General features: G+C 33.1%; 1 protein-coding gene across 1 annotated transcript in view; it reads right to left on the minus strand.

Moving 5' to 3' along the window:
* Window positions 1-1,169: 1,169 nt before the first annotated feature.
* Window positions 1,170-16,920, minus strand: part of LOC110019523 (lysine-specific histone demethylase 1 homolog 3) — a 32,645-nt gene continuing 16,894 nt past the window's right edge. The window contains exons 2-8 of the mRNA XM_020717210.1: window positions 15,022-15,163; window positions 11,641-13,992; window positions 11,432-11,525; window positions 3,662-4,128; window positions 2,690-3,400; window positions 2,525-2,599; window positions 1,170-1,823 (exon numbers count right to left, since the gene is read on the minus strand). Of these exons, the coding sequence (XP_020572869.1) occupies window positions 1,758-1,823; window positions 2,525-2,599; window positions 2,690-3,400; window positions 3,662-4,128; window positions 11,432-11,525; window positions 11,641-13,992; window positions 15,022-15,163 (3,907 nt within the window). The 3' untranslated portion in view covers window positions 1,170-1,757. The remainder of the gene's footprint in view (window positions 1,824-2,524; window positions 2,600-2,689; window positions 3,401-3,661; window positions 4,129-11,431; window positions 11,526-11,640; window positions 13,993-15,021; window positions 15,164-16,920) is intronic.

Here is a 16,920-nt window from a genome sequence, read left to right on the forward strand (position 1 = left end):
ATTTTAAAATCCAGAATCAGTACTATAAATTTAAGTTTTTTTTTTAATTTTTTAGATGGAATAAATTAAAGTTTTAACTCACCATATCTGTATTTAAGGATGATGCGGAGCTTCGCAAAGAATGAAGCCATGTCATGTGCGGTAGCTCCAACTCCTAAGAAAACTATGACAAATCTTCAAAACCTGTAGAAAGAACAGAATACAGGAAAAGAATGGTAAGCAAAATTGCATTTCGATAAATGAAGCAAATGAAGAACAGCAGACTTCCTCACTCAGTCGCTACAAGCTTTTACTACAGAAACATGCTACGTACAATATTCCTAGAAAAGCAAATTATTAGAAGAAAGAAAAATATTAGAAAACTTTGGCAAACGATACATAATAAAAAAAGATCAAACATTCAAAATTACAGCACACTGCAAAGCTTTTGTAAATGCTAAACAAGCAGACAGCAAAAATAAGATCATATCCACATGAAAACAAAGAGATAATAAACTAATGATATACACACACCATTCGATTTTTATGCATTTACATAAAACCTAAACTTCAATTTTTACATGCATAACACCTTACCTATGCAGAAAAAATGCATTTCACTTTTTAGAAGTCAAAATGGTGGTATTTTTTATGTGTTATGAACAATTTGGGTAGTGTAAATGCAATAAGTAAAATTTAGGCGGTATGTATGTAAATGCCTCCAAAATAAAGATATAGTACCAAGAATTCACCTTCTGTACTCCTTACCTCACACTATAAAAACTGCAATTGAACCCTGTCAATCCAAATAAAATAAATAATTGAATTTTACTCCAAAAAAAAAATGCAAGAAGAATCAGTAAATCTACTTTCTAGCTGTTTGATGAAATTACCTTGTAAAAATAATGTAGTAGACTGCACATATTTTCTCATCTCGCTTCATCTACCAATAATATAGAACAGAAAGAAACAAAATTATAGAATACTTAAAAAGACTCCAGCAAAAAAATTTCAAAAAATGCATCATATATTTTTGGAAAGACATCCGGATGAGATTTAAAAAACATACAGATATCCAATACCAAACTCCAGATGCTATTTTCCCCCACTTTGTTCTGATTACAGAAATCAGCAAATCAAAAGAATTTGACTTTTCATGTTAGTCGATGGCATTTAACAAAAAAAAAATCTCAAATGAAAAAACTGTACAGATCCAAAAAATTTAAAAAGAACAAAGAAAAAAGAAAAAAGAGTTTATCTTGTAAACACATTTGATTCCCTAAACAAAGAATAGGGTCAAAATAGAACCTAAGAATACATGATTCTTGTGTGATGTGGGTAAACCTACACACAAAAACATTCTAGTCCATTTATGTTTAATGGGCCTTTGACATTTAGAAAGCAATTCCTGGATATAGGCCTGTCATGACCAGTCATGCACGAATCTTGAACTCCTGATCCTTTTTCACCGTTCCCTAACCGAAACTGACCTCCAAAACAAAAAAGGAACGAGAGCACCGTCCTCCAGCAAAGAATCCATAATAAACAATATGGAAACTCAACTGGTATTTTAAGGGCAGATCTTTCAACTATGCCTTTGCCATAATCGTGTTTATCAAAGGTACAAAGGCATTGGTGTTCATGCAAAATTCAGTTTGCAAAAATACCATCCAGTTCTGGAGTTGAAAAACAAGAAACTGCTCACTTGCTTACAGTCCTTGCAGCAAAAAACTGCAGTGATGAATTATAGGCATTCCAGGATCTGCAGCAAGCGATAATCAAGAGTTTGCTGGGGGTCTTGTTGCCATGTGCATTTCAATCAACTTGTCCACAAAAGCTCTTATCTGGAAAAGTACAAAATTAAAATAAAATAAAATAAAATACTAAAACTGATGGTACCAGTTATGACAACATGCTCACTGAATAAATTTCTGGCATCTAAACTGGAAAATTCAATTTTAAAGTAAAACCTGCTTGAAATGAAAACCATTAACTTAGAGACCATTTGGGATCAACTTTATTTTTTTTCCTTAAATTATGTTTGTTTATGTTTTAAATAAAACAAGTTTGGTTGCAATGGCTGTTTTACATACTACACAAGTCTTATATATATACATATATAATACCTAAACATTCATATTTATATACATTACACTTAATATTTCTCATCACATCAAAAATACAACTATCATCAACTTTTAAAAGTGAACTACACTTTTTTGTGCATAATATTTTAATACCAAAGTGTTTTAAATGTAAATATCAAACTTTCTGTTAGATAAATAAATGCGTTCTCTTTTAAAAACAGTCAAAACACAGAAAAGCAGTTTTGAATATTTTTAAAAGCAAGTTGATTTATTTTAAAAAAAATATCAAAAAAAAAACATGCAAAAAATACACTAAACAAACAAGTTTTTAAAACAAATGAAAAATAAAAATACAAATACAAAAACAGAAAAGAAAAAGCCCAACAGACCCTTAAAGTGAGCTCCCATTGGATTTAGTGAGTAAATCGAAGACATTGATGAATCAAGGAAGTACAAACCTTGTTCTTACGCCTGAAATCTAGAAACTCATATGCATTCATCACTTTTTCTGTCTCTGTGCACTGTTCGACAACCTAAAAAACACAGATTAAAAACCCAATAAGTTAGCATGTTGTAGTAGTCAATAGCAAGCTTCATCTAAGTTTGTGGAAACTATAGGCCACCTTTGTTGCAGTTTTCTTCATGATTGACTTATAACCATCTTTATCAATCTTCCTCGTTTTATAAAGAGGCATCAAAAGTGATGTAACATAATCCACAACACCTTGTCTAATGTGTTCCACTCCTCTAGAATGACCTTCACATGATGATTTGTTCTCTGCAACATGCGAGGCGGACATTCTATCAGAAGATTCATGCTGCTTCAAAGCCTGCAGCTTCTGTCTTCTATTCGAGTCCTCTTCGTCCCTCAAATGAACGCGGTTATAAAATTCTACATCTGCGTCCATTGCCTGCAGTTGCCATCTCTCAATGGCTGAAGAATCTTTCACTGCGCCATTACTAGCAGAATCTGTATCAACCCATGCCTTTGTCAATCTACTATCAATTGTTCCACTTTCACCTGACTGTTCCCCAAAATTTAATGGGCATTCGATCTCATTTGAAAGACTTTGGTTCATATCATCGGAAAGTCTGGAACTCTCAAAATTTCTGCATGTAGAGGTAAAATCAAGAGACCAGTCTCTAACCCTGCAATTTCTTGAGTCGATCTCAGACATGCAATCTTGCTTCCCAGAAACACCACCTGACCATCTCTTTCTGATATCAGAGTCATCCAACTGCATGTATTGATCACGCCTAGCAAATTTATGAAATGATGGTATCTTTGGGAGTTCTCGAAAGGTGCTCATCTCTGCTTCCGAAGATGCAAATGCCTGCAGAAAATAATAAATAATATAACAATTAAATATTTTTTTTAACTAAAGGGATGTTTGTTTGACTGCAAAAGAATGGTGCAATCCTTTTGCAGGAGCTTTGAGAATTTTGATGATTGGTCGGACAAAAAACAAATGCCGTGTATAATTACAATGCATTTAGAATTCAGAGTATTTACTTACCAAACAGCCCCTAACAATAGCATAAAGAAATCTCAAAGATGCAGAAAATATACCAAGTACAGAGTGTTTACAACAAACCTTTGCAGCTGCAATAGCAGAAGCACGTGCAGCTTCAGCAGCATCAAGGGCAGCAGCTTCTACAGATGGTGTGGTAACATTCCCCATTTCAGAATCCAATTTTTGAAACTTCCTCCGAGTATCTGACAATTTCCTCTCTGCCAACTCTAATTTTCCTGCCTTATCAGTTTTCCTAGATTTTGTTTTGGACGGTGAATGATTTCCAGCAGATGAAGGAGGCGTAAGAATACCCCTACTATCCATTGCTTCGTTTCCTCTACATAAAGGCGTAGTTACTAATTTCTGATCTTTAGATCTGAACTTTGACTGTTCAGAAACTGCTGTCTGCCTCAGAAGCTTCAATCTACCATTTGCAGCCTTTTCCTTGCGGAAAACTTCGATCCACATGCTTACTAGCTGGCTTGCAATAGCACGAATATCTCTGCTGGTATGTACACAAACTTTCTCCTTGATTGTCTTTCCAATCCCTGCAACAAAAGAAACATCAACTTATCACAAGGAAAGAAAAACCTGGATGTGTAAGACACAAGGCATAAAGAAATCCCAAATGAAACTTAGCCAGATAGATAAAAATACAGATATGAAAAGCTTCAGAAGAGCTCTGCACGTTTTTGATTCAAGATGTAAATGGATTTCAAAAACTTCATGCAAAATCATAAGTAGATTTAATAAACTTATTGGACATTACAAAAATGAATGACAGAGAAATTACACAATCATTAAATTCATCATCATCATTATCAACCATGACAAAACTATTTAGGGACAGCTTTAAGATCCCCTCAAGTTAAGTGCAGTAAGTGGTGTTGGACCTAGTCTGCAATTTCATTCGCATAGATTCTACAGATGTTACCTTTATGATACCCTCTTACTTTAAAATTAAATTTATGCATGACTTAAGGCGCATCTTCTATACTCAATTGAATGTGGCAAAATAATGCGGACTAGAGAATGAAGAACTGAGTTGAGATTCAACATCAGTGAGAGAAAGAGAGAGAGAGAGAGAGGGCGAGAGGAAGGGAGGGAGGGAACGAATTATATTTGGTTGTAATATATTTTAATATTCAGTAGATTAATGTTCTCTACAAGCCTTCCCGGTTTATAAGAGAAGTTTTACGTGTGAAATCACAAAAGTTAACAGGGAAAGCAATAAAAAAATGGACCTTGAAGAAAAGAATATCTTTTAAGAAACTATTCTCAAAAGAAAGCAATGCATAATTACATCTTTACTATAAGAATAATCTTTATGAGAAAAATCTTGAAAATATAACTGGAACAAAAAAGGAGATGACATATCACCAAAAGTGTCCCATGTCAATTCCAAAAGAAAGCAATGCATAATTACATCTTTACTATAAGAATAATCTTTATGAGATAAATCTTGAAAATATAATTGGATCAAATAAGGTGATGACACATCACCAAAAGTGTCCCATGTCAATTCTAATGGGGGCGGTCCCTAAAAAGTAGACTCTATATATTCATGTTTGGAATGTACACATTACTCTCTCAGAGGTGAGCTACTTTCACTCTGAATTGCCATTCAATATAGATCCAGATAAAAAGAAAGTTTGTATAGAACTCAAAAAACTTGAAGCCCAACAAAATTTAAATAGTTACAAAGCGAATAAATTTAGATCTCATAATCTATGATCCCCTCTAGAAGCTTTAAACAAAGTGAATTACTACTCATGCATCGAAGGCCTACAAACCCGCACGCTACATGATAGTATCTTCAAACCAAACTTGGAATGTCAGACACTCATCGAGAAAATATAAATTTTGCTTAATAGATAATTAATATGAAGGGCATAGGGTTCATGGCACCTAAAAATGGCCATTATATCAGAAAGTACTATAGAAAGCTGACTAAGTCATCATCCAAACTCATTAAGTCCAAATGCCAAGCTAAGAAGTCCTTGCAAGTACAAGTTAAGGTAAGAGAAACATAGAAATTTAATTTTATTTTTGTTTGATTCAAAGAAAAAAAAAGTACAGAATTCCAAGAGAATTTAAAATCCCTCTAAAGATACTTTTTCCCTAACAATCAAAACTCACATACATTGAGTGATTTGAAAGACTTTTCATCTACTACTTTGTCACAACCTAATAGTGTGTCACGCTCCTAGTCATCAAAATTTCGAGCGTCCTTACTATGTCGTATTCATCCTCTCTCCTCGCTGGGCACATACTTCTTATCTTTTCTCCTCAACTTGCAGCCCATGTTTGTGCCCACCTACAGTTGATCGACGTTAGATGGCTGTTACCCTCCTTGATCTTCCTCCACTTGATGCCATCACCCATGACTTCCATCATTGCTCGACCTTCTAAAAAATCGACATCTTCTACAGATTCCCTTTGCCACTCATGACCTAGAACTCACAGATCTTGAATTTCCTTTGCTTGGGAAACATCACCAATCTCAATCTCCTTATATTGTTCAACTTCATCATTGAAAGTCTTCATCTAAGTGTCATAGTCACCTATAAAGCATATTCCATGCTCAACACTCCTTCACCCCTTCTAATCTTGACATCTTCACATACATCTCAACTCGTACCGTATTTAAATTATTTTGCTATATTTGAATTATTTTAACATAAAATATGTGTTATTATATATATCATGTACATGCATTTAGGATAGTGGAGTTGTATATTATTAAATATGTTGATCTTGACATCCTTTTGTTGCTGGCTAAGAATTTACAACATAATTTTGAGTAAAGATTAAATGCATGTAACTATCCACAGAGTTAGCATTGCAATAGCTAGTGTTTTGTTTCTTATATTAAATGAAATATGCAATGAAAGAATAAAATCACGACAAAACATGTGGATTTGCAATGAAAGAATAAAATCACGACAAAACATGTGGTAAAACTCATATCTACAAGAAAATTTGATTACAAATTTAATTTTTTAAGATGAAGAGAATGACTGACAATATTTCTTCAAATCATGACTAATTGTTTCCCGATATAAGCTATGAGTATATTGAAAAACCTAGTTGTTATTTGTGTACCCTCAGTCATAGTGTGCATATTTTTAAGGATTTGGAGATTTTTTGATATTTCAATAATGTTTTCTGTACATTGGTGAATCACACAAGGAGATAATCAAACCTTTACACCTCAGAACTCTGCAAAAGAATACAATTAAACAAAGCATTCAGGGTAAGTAATTAAATTTTATTTTTATGCCAAGTTTTTATAAAAAAAAAGGATTTTGTAGAATCACTAAATGTAACTAAGAACAAAGCCAAAGTTCCCAAACAAGTAAAAAATTTTTTTAAAAAAAGAAAACCATATTCAAGTCAAAATGAACTAGCAGCAAAGGACTTCAACTTGGCTTACATACATTTTCGTTGGTTGGAAGAGCTTAAATCATAATAAGAATGAAGCTTCCTATAATCAACCTATGTATATTCCCTCTTGTAAATTATTTCTAGTTTATGGGGGTTATTCTTCTAAAGAAAATATTTTATCTCTGTATCGAGCTTTAAGAAACATTTGAAAGAGTTTAATGGCTAGTTTAAAGAAACAACCTTTCTTTATGGGTCGTTTGGGATCCCTTTTGTTTTTTATTTTATTTTATTTTTTATTTAATTTTGTTTTTTTCTATGTTTTGATCTAAAATTTAACATGTTTGGTTGCAATGATTGTTTTTAAAAACACTCAACATATAAAAACTGTTTTGATTATTTTTAAAAGTAATTTGATTTATTTTAAACAAACGGAAAATAAAAACATGCAAAAAATATACTAAACAAACACATTTTTTTTAAATAAAAAAACAAAAAACATAAAATAAAATTGATGCCAAACTGACCTTAAATCATGTACATTATTTTCATCCGAAGGTTTGATTGTGGATACAAACAATGAGGCCTTTAAAGAACATGACACTATAATTATCAGAGACCTTAATCACAATGTGTGCAATTAGGTTCTTCAATCAATATAGAAGAAATGACTTCAAAACTGGATTGGACTAACCGGTTCAAATGCGAGCTGGTCATCTAATTAATTCCATCAACTTATAAAATCAAATTTGCATTCAAAAGACTAAAACCAGTGAAAACTATTGGTTCAACCAATGAATCACTCAACTCAAAGATGCAAAATGATTTAAGAATATAAATTAGAATAGTTTAATTATCTCTATGCTCAAATTTTTATAGATTCAAATCAAATCATTTATTTCAATAAAAGTTACATTAATTTTTGTTATGTAAAAAAATATTTCAAAAACATATTTTAAAACTTTAAAATTCTTATACTTAATTATTATTAGATAAATATATAAGTAAAATTTATACAAAAATATTATGTAATTAAATTTCAAGTAAAAAAACATCAAGATTAAACTTCATCTGTTTGTTTAAATCAGGTTTAAATAATTTCAATCGTTAGTCAATAGTAATTACATCATTCAGTTTAACTTCCAATTCAATTTTACTTGAACCTTTGAACTGTGAACATCTCCATCTGCCAAGTCCATATTAATTTTCAGAATCAAGTTCGTAAGTCAATGGTATATTAAGCAATTGGTTCATGAAACGTACATGCCTCCAAACTTCGTATGATACGCTTAAAAAATAGATTCATGCCCTTTTTAAGTTGTGAATGCTATTTGGCATAAAAGGTCAATAACACAAGTAAATAATCAAACAAATGTAAATCTTTGGTCCAATTAACTTGTTATAAATTTTTTATATAGGGTCTAACTGAGTTTTAAAGACGCTCTTTTAAAATCCATCTTTAGTTTGGTACAAGGTCTCTCCTCTCCATTGATCCTTAATTTAGATACAAAGAAGGATCGCATTTTCAATGACAATTACATTAAGAAGAAACTTGATATTAGCTTTTGACCTATCATCAATGGGAGGTTGATGTGATTGTTAAGTGCCTTTGATGCCATCTACTCATGCTAAGGACAATGTTTCAATTATCAGAGACAGACTAAGTTCTATCACGACAGTTAGATTTCCTCCATTGAGAAGTAAATAAAGATGGTCTAAAAACACTTATTTGACCCACACAATGATTTAACACAAACAATGATAATGATCTAAATTTCATCTGCAACCAATACGTCTAAATTTGGCATATGAAAGAAAATAAACTTAACCAATTCAATAAATATAAACAATAATATTATATATAGTATAAACTCCCTTGATACTTGCACATCTATAGCAAATGATTGTTCAACATTTCAATTAACAAATACAAAATCATTAAAACCAAAGTAGGCACTGCAATTTGAATAAAAAGAATTTACTTCATTCAAGCTTGCTGCAATAAATGTCACCATTCAAGCCACCCTACCTATAGATATTTCTAAAATCAAAACAAGGCCAACAATGAGCTCCTGTTAAATCTAGCGTTACAAGTTTCGATCCATTAGGCCACTCCAACAAATAAAATTTTAAGTGCTAATACTCCTATCAAATTCAAAAAATAATAGCTCAAATCAAGTCTCATAAGTGAGCTCACTTTGCCCTTGAGATTATTCGCTGATGGGCTTTCCAAAAGATATACCCATTACCACCAATTCTAAGAGTTGGTATAAAATCACTAAGCCAATTAAACCAATTAAATTAATCCACGCACCTTACCAATAAAACAAGGTCATATAGCAATTATGAGACTTTTTTAATACATGGTTTGCAAAGCTAGCTTAAGCCCTACCGAATCCACAGAGCCACCATATAGTTAACAAACCCTTCGAATCAATTTAATTAATTGGGCAATCTTACCTAGATGATAAAGTAATAAGATCAGTAATGTACCTTTCCTATCCTCGAGGTTGTAAACCCCACATATAGACCTTCCTATAAATATAAGCCCTAACTAAATTCATAAGATTAGCATAAAGTCAAAAAACAAATCAAAGAAAATTAATTCTTGAGTCTTCCGAAAGTTGTAAACCTCAAAGCGAGGCAAGTCCATTTTTGATAAGTTAATCAAAATTAAACCACTAAATCCACCAATTAAAATTCATGTGTCTAAGACAAGGTTCATCGATTTGAATTGAAACATATTGATAATTGACCGTCTTGCACTGTCTCTAAACTATTCACTCATGTTGAATGCCTATATACAGCGAGCAATCATTTTGTGTGTTCTAAACTATTCAATGAATTTAGCAATGGACAACCCTTCATCGATGAATAAATTGTGCAAAACTCGAAAGAAAATACTTGATAAATAAATCAAACTTGACATATTTGGGATGCTTGAGAAGGGGCAACCAATTATTGTTAATTAGTTTCTCTAGACATTTTAGTTCAGATGTCTTTGATGTTGGTAGTTGGACCCACTCACATACCCAAGATAACAAAACTACGGGATCATGATCAAATTAACATCAACCTCTCCAATCTTTTCATATAAATTTAATTCAAACATAGATATCAAATCAAACTCTATAACCAAGCCTTAGCAACGTCAATAAATAAATACTATACTATTAGAGAAAAGGGTGATCAAATATGGGGGCTTATGCCAATAAAAAATATCAACCTATAATCTCAATAAACCGTTATCCAAAAATAGACAAATTTTACTTAAAATAAATCAAATCTACCAAAAGGAAGATTATCTCTAGTTTATTTATCGAAGCAAGAAAAATCTAGAAAGAGATGGCTTTTTTTCCGTGTGATTGCCTAGTCACAGTTCACATAACTTAAATATATGCATCCACCCACATAAAATAACACTCTGGACATGCAATTTTGAAGACTAAAAAGACACATAATAAAAAAGACCAAACACAACATTCATTTCTCATCAAACTTACGGACTGTAGAGCACTACATGCAGAACCCTAATCAGGAAATTCAAATATAAGCGTTTGTCCCAATGAAGATGAAGGTCAATAATATGAAAAGAATTATCAATCACTCCTAAAAAAAACCCTGAAAAAAATTCTAATTTATTATTCTAGAAGGCATAAATTTCACAAAAAAAAATCAAATATAAAGAATTTCCTAAGTAAAATTTCAGAATATGAAGTGATAAATTTAACCATTAGGAGAAATAGTTATAATCCGTATACATAAAATCTTTATAGATCTGTAATTCATGAGCACAAAACTTCAAACATGCAAAATTAATACGATTACAGTACACCAACATATCTCAGCAAGAATGACAAACAAATTTATCTTTTGAATAGATTAAACAGCGTGTAAGAAAATAGGCTAGGATAGAATAAATAAAAGAGTTCCAAGAAACATTTCTTTTTGTGTATTTTTTTAAGATAAAGCAGCTTAATTACTGCAGTACCCAATGGAATAAAAAGGCAATAAGCCACCACATGCATGCGCTTTTAAGAAAAAAAAACAAAAGAATGAATGGAAGCTTGCAAGAAGACCACATTAGTTAAAGAGATTTTATATGGTCTAGAGATTCAACTTCCTACAGTGATTTCACTGTAATTTTAAGGTTGTAGTCATGGGAGTTGATGTCCATTAAATGAAAGATCAATATAATCATCAGAGCAACAATATGACCTAAAAATATTCCACAAAATATATGCTTGGGCAGAGGCCTCCTCCCTCAAACCCTCAAGCAACGAGGCACTTCCCCGTGATACAAAATTAGATCTGTAGAAGTAAGGAAGAGGTCACCAACAAAGATTAAGTCAATAATAAAGATTAGACAACATAAATAATCAAGTGTGGAAGAATGGAAAATAAAATAAAAAACATCACTATACATCTATAAAACTCGTAGGAAAGATTAAATAAAGAGTGCAATACCAGACAGTCGAACAGCTAGGAGATCAGTTGATACAAGAACAAGTAAACGGACACAATGACGCAGAAGCTGTGTAGCATTCTTTCCCAATGAATCCTATTTTAAATTATCAAAATAACAATATTAGGCAATAACATCTATAATCAAGCACAAAACTGACACCCTGACAAGGAAAAGAAAATAGTAATATCAACATAAAAAACAAGCTTACAAGAATCCAAGAGTTTAGAATGCCAAGGCCTTCTTTGTTGCCAGCAAACGACTTGAGAACCTCCACAGGGAGACTCAACATCGCTTTAGCAAGATGCAATCTTCCAGAAGTTGTTTTTGCACTGATGAACATGTCCTGCAGTAGGGCTTCCTCAGCCAATAACTTCCGTGTTCCATCTGAAGAGCTACCGCAAGCATAATGGAAAAGTTTACACGCATCAAGTCTCTTACACAAGTCTCGCACTTCATTTCTTTCACTATCAGACCTTGATTGCATGTCCTCCATTGCCTCAACCTCCAAAACATAATCCTTACCAGTACTTAAAATGTCATTAATACGTACAGCTTCTCGAAGGCCACTCATCATAGCACCACCAACTGTATCTGGGTGCTCTTTGCAGGTAGCTTCTCCTGCAAAAAATAAACAGTTTGCAACTGGCCTACCTAAAAAATCATAGTCCTCCCCAGAAGCCCCAACTGCAACATAGGAGTAAGCACCTCTGCTGAAAGGATCCACACCCCAATTTGTGACAACATAGGCAACTGGATCAGGCACAGAAGCTTCGCCAAAAAGTTTACGGAGAACACTCAAAGCATGATTAACATGATCAGCAGAACTTAAATTCTGTCCATATACAGCTGCTTTCCCAACCACAAGTGCTATAAGAACCGGAGCACCCACTGTTTTCATGACATTCCAAAACATGAAACAACGACCCCTGCTGTCTGTTTCTTCTGCAGTAGCCCCAAAATAATCTACAGTTTCGTCCCAGAAAATACTAGGAAACTCTAATACTACCTTATTCAACACACCAAAACCAAGCCTTTGGATAGAAGACTCTTTCCAATCAGGCAGAGGTGGTGAAAATTTGATAGTATTTGCTTTAAGGCATCCTAGCGGAATGGTAATCAAAACTGAATCAGCTAAGAACTCTTGCCCAGCTGATGTGCATACTTTCACTTTGTTTGAGTGTTGATCAGTGCCATTGGGATCATTAATATCATAAAAGATTTCAGTGACTACATGATTCAAATGTATGTCAAGACCTTTAGCAAAACAATCTAAAACAGCGCCATAACCCCCCTTAATCATACAATGAGCCCCACCAAATCCCCCATAAACATCATCTTGATTCCAATAAGGAAGGGATACTTCCTTAAGTGAGGCAGCACATCCATACTCCAAGTTTGCAAAGTGCCAATCCATTACCCTTCTTTCAAGAGGACTCAATATGTCTGTTTTCTGAACAACACCACCGCTACATGTAGTTCCATTTTTGGCTGAAGCAACATTTACCTGTTCTGCCTTTGCGACAGATGATGTTGACAAAGCCATCCGACACCTCTTAAGAGCATATTCCAGCCCATCCTCAAGAGACATATTCATTGCATTCTCACCATGTTCTGATATGAATAACAAGGTTTCATCAAGAAGACTATTGTATTCTGCTTCAAGAGCCTCATCCAAATCAGTGGGGACTTTATGACCTGTTACTATATCATAAAGAGGGCAATCACTGTTTAAAATGGTCAACTCCAGACCTAACTGAGTACATATTAGAGAGGAAGGGTCTGGTCTTCTTTCAGTTGCAACATCAGCCTGAACGCCAGTTATAATGCTGGCTCCAAGATCCACAGGAACAGAAAGGGATGTGCGATCAGTGTACACTCGACCTCCTATCCTACCTCGAGCCTCTAGAACAGTAACATAATACCCTTGACGCTGTAAATGGCGTGCTGCAGTTAAGCCAGCAGGTCCAGCCCCAACAACTACTATTTTCCTCAGCAAACTAGAATTGAATTCAACACTACCACTCCCTTCAGAAGTTTTCTGTTTCATGGACACATGTGATTTCACTGGATCAACCATTCTAATGGTTTTTGAGGCATCGAGTTCAACCATATTATGACCTTCGCTTTTCCAGGGATGGACCGCACAAAAACTTGTTGTTACTTTATCACAGTAATAATCCCTTTCTTGGCAGGTACAGTCAAATGATTGTATATCACTTGATGCAAATACTGGCTCATTTTGGCCCCATACATTTTCTCCGATATTTGCCTGGACAGATGATTTAGATACACGGCTAGACTCAAACGGATCCTTATCTTCATTAGCTTCTTCCTCAGATGTTCTTTTTTTAGGTTGGGCTTGGCATATTACAGTGTTGACCATTCCATTCATATTTTCAGAACCCTCAACCTCACCAACTAGATAAGCTGCTTCATCCTCAGAGCTAGTGTTCTTCAAATCACAGGTTCTCTTAGATTTTGATTCCTTCAGTGGTTCAGAAACAAGTGAAGCAGAGTTTTTTGGACCCCTTTCTGCAGCAATTCCTGAATTGATATAACCCTGCACATAAATTTATTGATTTGAGCTCACCAAGTTTCCCCCAAACAATACTAAAAGAAGATAGCCCACAATCTAGAACAACACTAAAAGAACATTAAGAAAATCAAAGAGAACCTATAAAGAAGAATATAAGTTTCCCCCAAACGTCTTAATCAAGAAAATTAAGAAAATAATTCACAAAAAGGCCGTTAATGCAGAGTACAGTTATTTCCCTTGTAACATAGAGATCACCAATTCCAAACACAGAAACTACACCTCTACATATGGAGGATAAGCCTGAATGTATCAACAACTCCATGAACCCTACGTTGTTGGGAACTCATGAACAATACACAATATTAAGAATTTAATTTGCGGAAAAGCACTACATTTTGGTCCACCAACAAGTTTCTATACTAAGGTAATTAATTAAAGGTATAGAAAGCAGAACAAAAATTCTTCGCATATGATTTTTATTGAGTATCACAAGAGTATGATCTAGAGTATGTCAAAAAAAAAATGCGATAAAACATTTGTTGAAGTTATTAAAGATATGAATAAAGAATACTAACAAGTACTACAAAAAATTGATTGAATGTAATGCCTTTGACCAATAAGTAAAGGTCTAAGCTTTGAATCATTAGATTATATTAGAAATCAACATCAAATCACTACTTTCTTGTATTGATTGAAAAGAAAAAAGGATTCAAAATGAGGTATCTTGCTGTAGGTTATTTGCAAATGATAGTTCCAAGCAGTAAAATTTCTACACAAAATTGTGGAAAGCCCTAAAAAAAAGCCAAGGAACAGTATAGAAAATAAGAGATTTAGGACAAGTAATAAATGTAAAACAAAGTCACTATCTAATATGCAATTTGGGAAATCTAAAATTGATAATTATGAGTTAATATTGCAATAAACTTAGAAACACAAGAATAGACCAGGTGTACTCAATAAACATAGGTTAAAATAGCACTTTACAGCTGATCACTAACAAGTTGACTGATTGGAAAATTCACCATGCATATCAAATAAAGAGTAGTAACTTACATGTTGATCCAGAAACTTATATATATCACGGTTAAGGGATATTCGAGAATGCTCGTCTTCTAAAGAACTTTCAGATAGCCCACAATCTTCAAGTGTCAATATATGTTTGACATCTTTACTCCAACAGCGTAAAATCAAATTCCTGAAATGCGGAAATCCAGTATAGAAACGGACAAACAATTCCAATTAAGTAAAGGAGACATTTTTAACAAAAGCAGTTTGGGAGGCATCCAAATGAACGCTAAGAAATAAAATTATACTTCACTTATAAGCACGTGAAGACATCCATGTTCCAAGAGAAAAAGATAATCTCAATGATTTAGCATGATTAGATTTTGCATACATTTTCCATGTTGAATGTACAACGAAACTGTAGGTTGTATTAATAGCAGATAAGATAAACAGTCCATGATATATAGTGAGATAAAAAAATAAAGCAGGATGCAGAAAAACAATATTCAGGCTAAAAAACAATTTAAATTAGACCACTATATTCAAATAACAATTGCAAATTACAAACGGATTCAAAAATTGGAATTTGAAATGAAATGAAGAATCACTACTGGTCAAGCTTTGGATTGCCAGGTTGGCTATCATAACTCTTAAGTATGCACCACTACATAGTTGTTTTTAAAAATTTTCTTATTAGTTTTCAGGATATACACGGACCTATTTATTTATAATTTTGTTGAATAAAAAAGGTTGTAAAATGTTGAAGAATTTGAAATTTCTTCCAATTACTTGGACGTATTGTGGCCGACCAAGGAGGGGGAGACTTGGCGATCCTTCACCCCTATTGCTTTGCTAAGTGATAGGTTAATTCATCAATGCACTTTTGTATTTTTTTTCTTTTCCTGGTTGTAAAATTTTTCCTTTATCATCCCTCTACATCTTCATCCCATCTTCATAATTTTCTCCCACCAAAACTATAAGCAAATCCCATGTTAAAGGGGGGTTAGCCTATAAATTGGCAGAGATATGAATTAATCTTGATTCTTTAGCTTTTAAACAACCTAAATTCTTTGAAAGTTTGTGAAAAGCTTTAGAATTAATGTAGACACTATATCAAGTGTTTTTAATTTTTCTTAAGCCCTCCTCCCGTAAGTTCAAAGATCCACCCAAAACCTGCTGCCACATTATATTCATGCATAGCTTAGTCTTCCAAAAAAATATTTAAGAAAAATATCAAAATTTCAGAAAGTTCATGAAACTTTCCGAAGCATTTAAACGTCTCATCTAAGATTCCAAAATGTCTCAAGCTCCAATGTTACATATTTTCACACCAAAGACAAAATTTGATATAGAATTTTCTGTTGAAGGAACTCACCTTTTATAAACGACCACCATAACTTGATTTTCTATTATCCCTTCACCTAAACAAACTAGTTCCTTACACACCTTCCTTAGCAACTTTGGAAGCTTCCTATTCAAAAATATTTTATTACTCCAGGGCAAACTCTAGATCTCCACTAAATTTTAATATCATGGCATAAGATTAAAAAAAGAAACAAACTTTTAATGAAATAATTGCACAAGAAAGCTATTCTTCATTGACATTCATGAAAAATATTTTATTATCATACTTTTTTCTTATTAGGTGTAATTTTATATTATTTGATAGGCGTGCTTTACCTAATAGGATTCTATGAATTTTACGAAACTTTTCCAAATTAATTGGCTCCATGGATATGATCTAACCCTAGACCCTTGAGTGACTCCAAATTTAGTAAATTATAAGTTCCCCAAATTTTTTTAGAGCCTTTCATATCTAATATTATCCAAGATTTAAGATCTCTGACTTAGTATTTTCTAACTTGAACTAGTTAGGCTTCTCAAACTCAACAATTTATATTAAATAATTAAACATGCCTCTTATAATTTTGAGTGAACTCACATTTA

Source organism: Phalaenopsis equestris, unplaced genomic scaffold (assembly GCF_001263595.1).
Source record: "Phalaenopsis equestris unplaced genomic scaffold, ASM126359v1 Scaffold000060, whole genome shotgun sequence".
Lineage (NCBI taxonomy): Eukaryota > Viridiplantae > Streptophyta > Magnoliopsida > Asparagales > Orchidaceae > Phalaenopsis > Phalaenopsis equestris.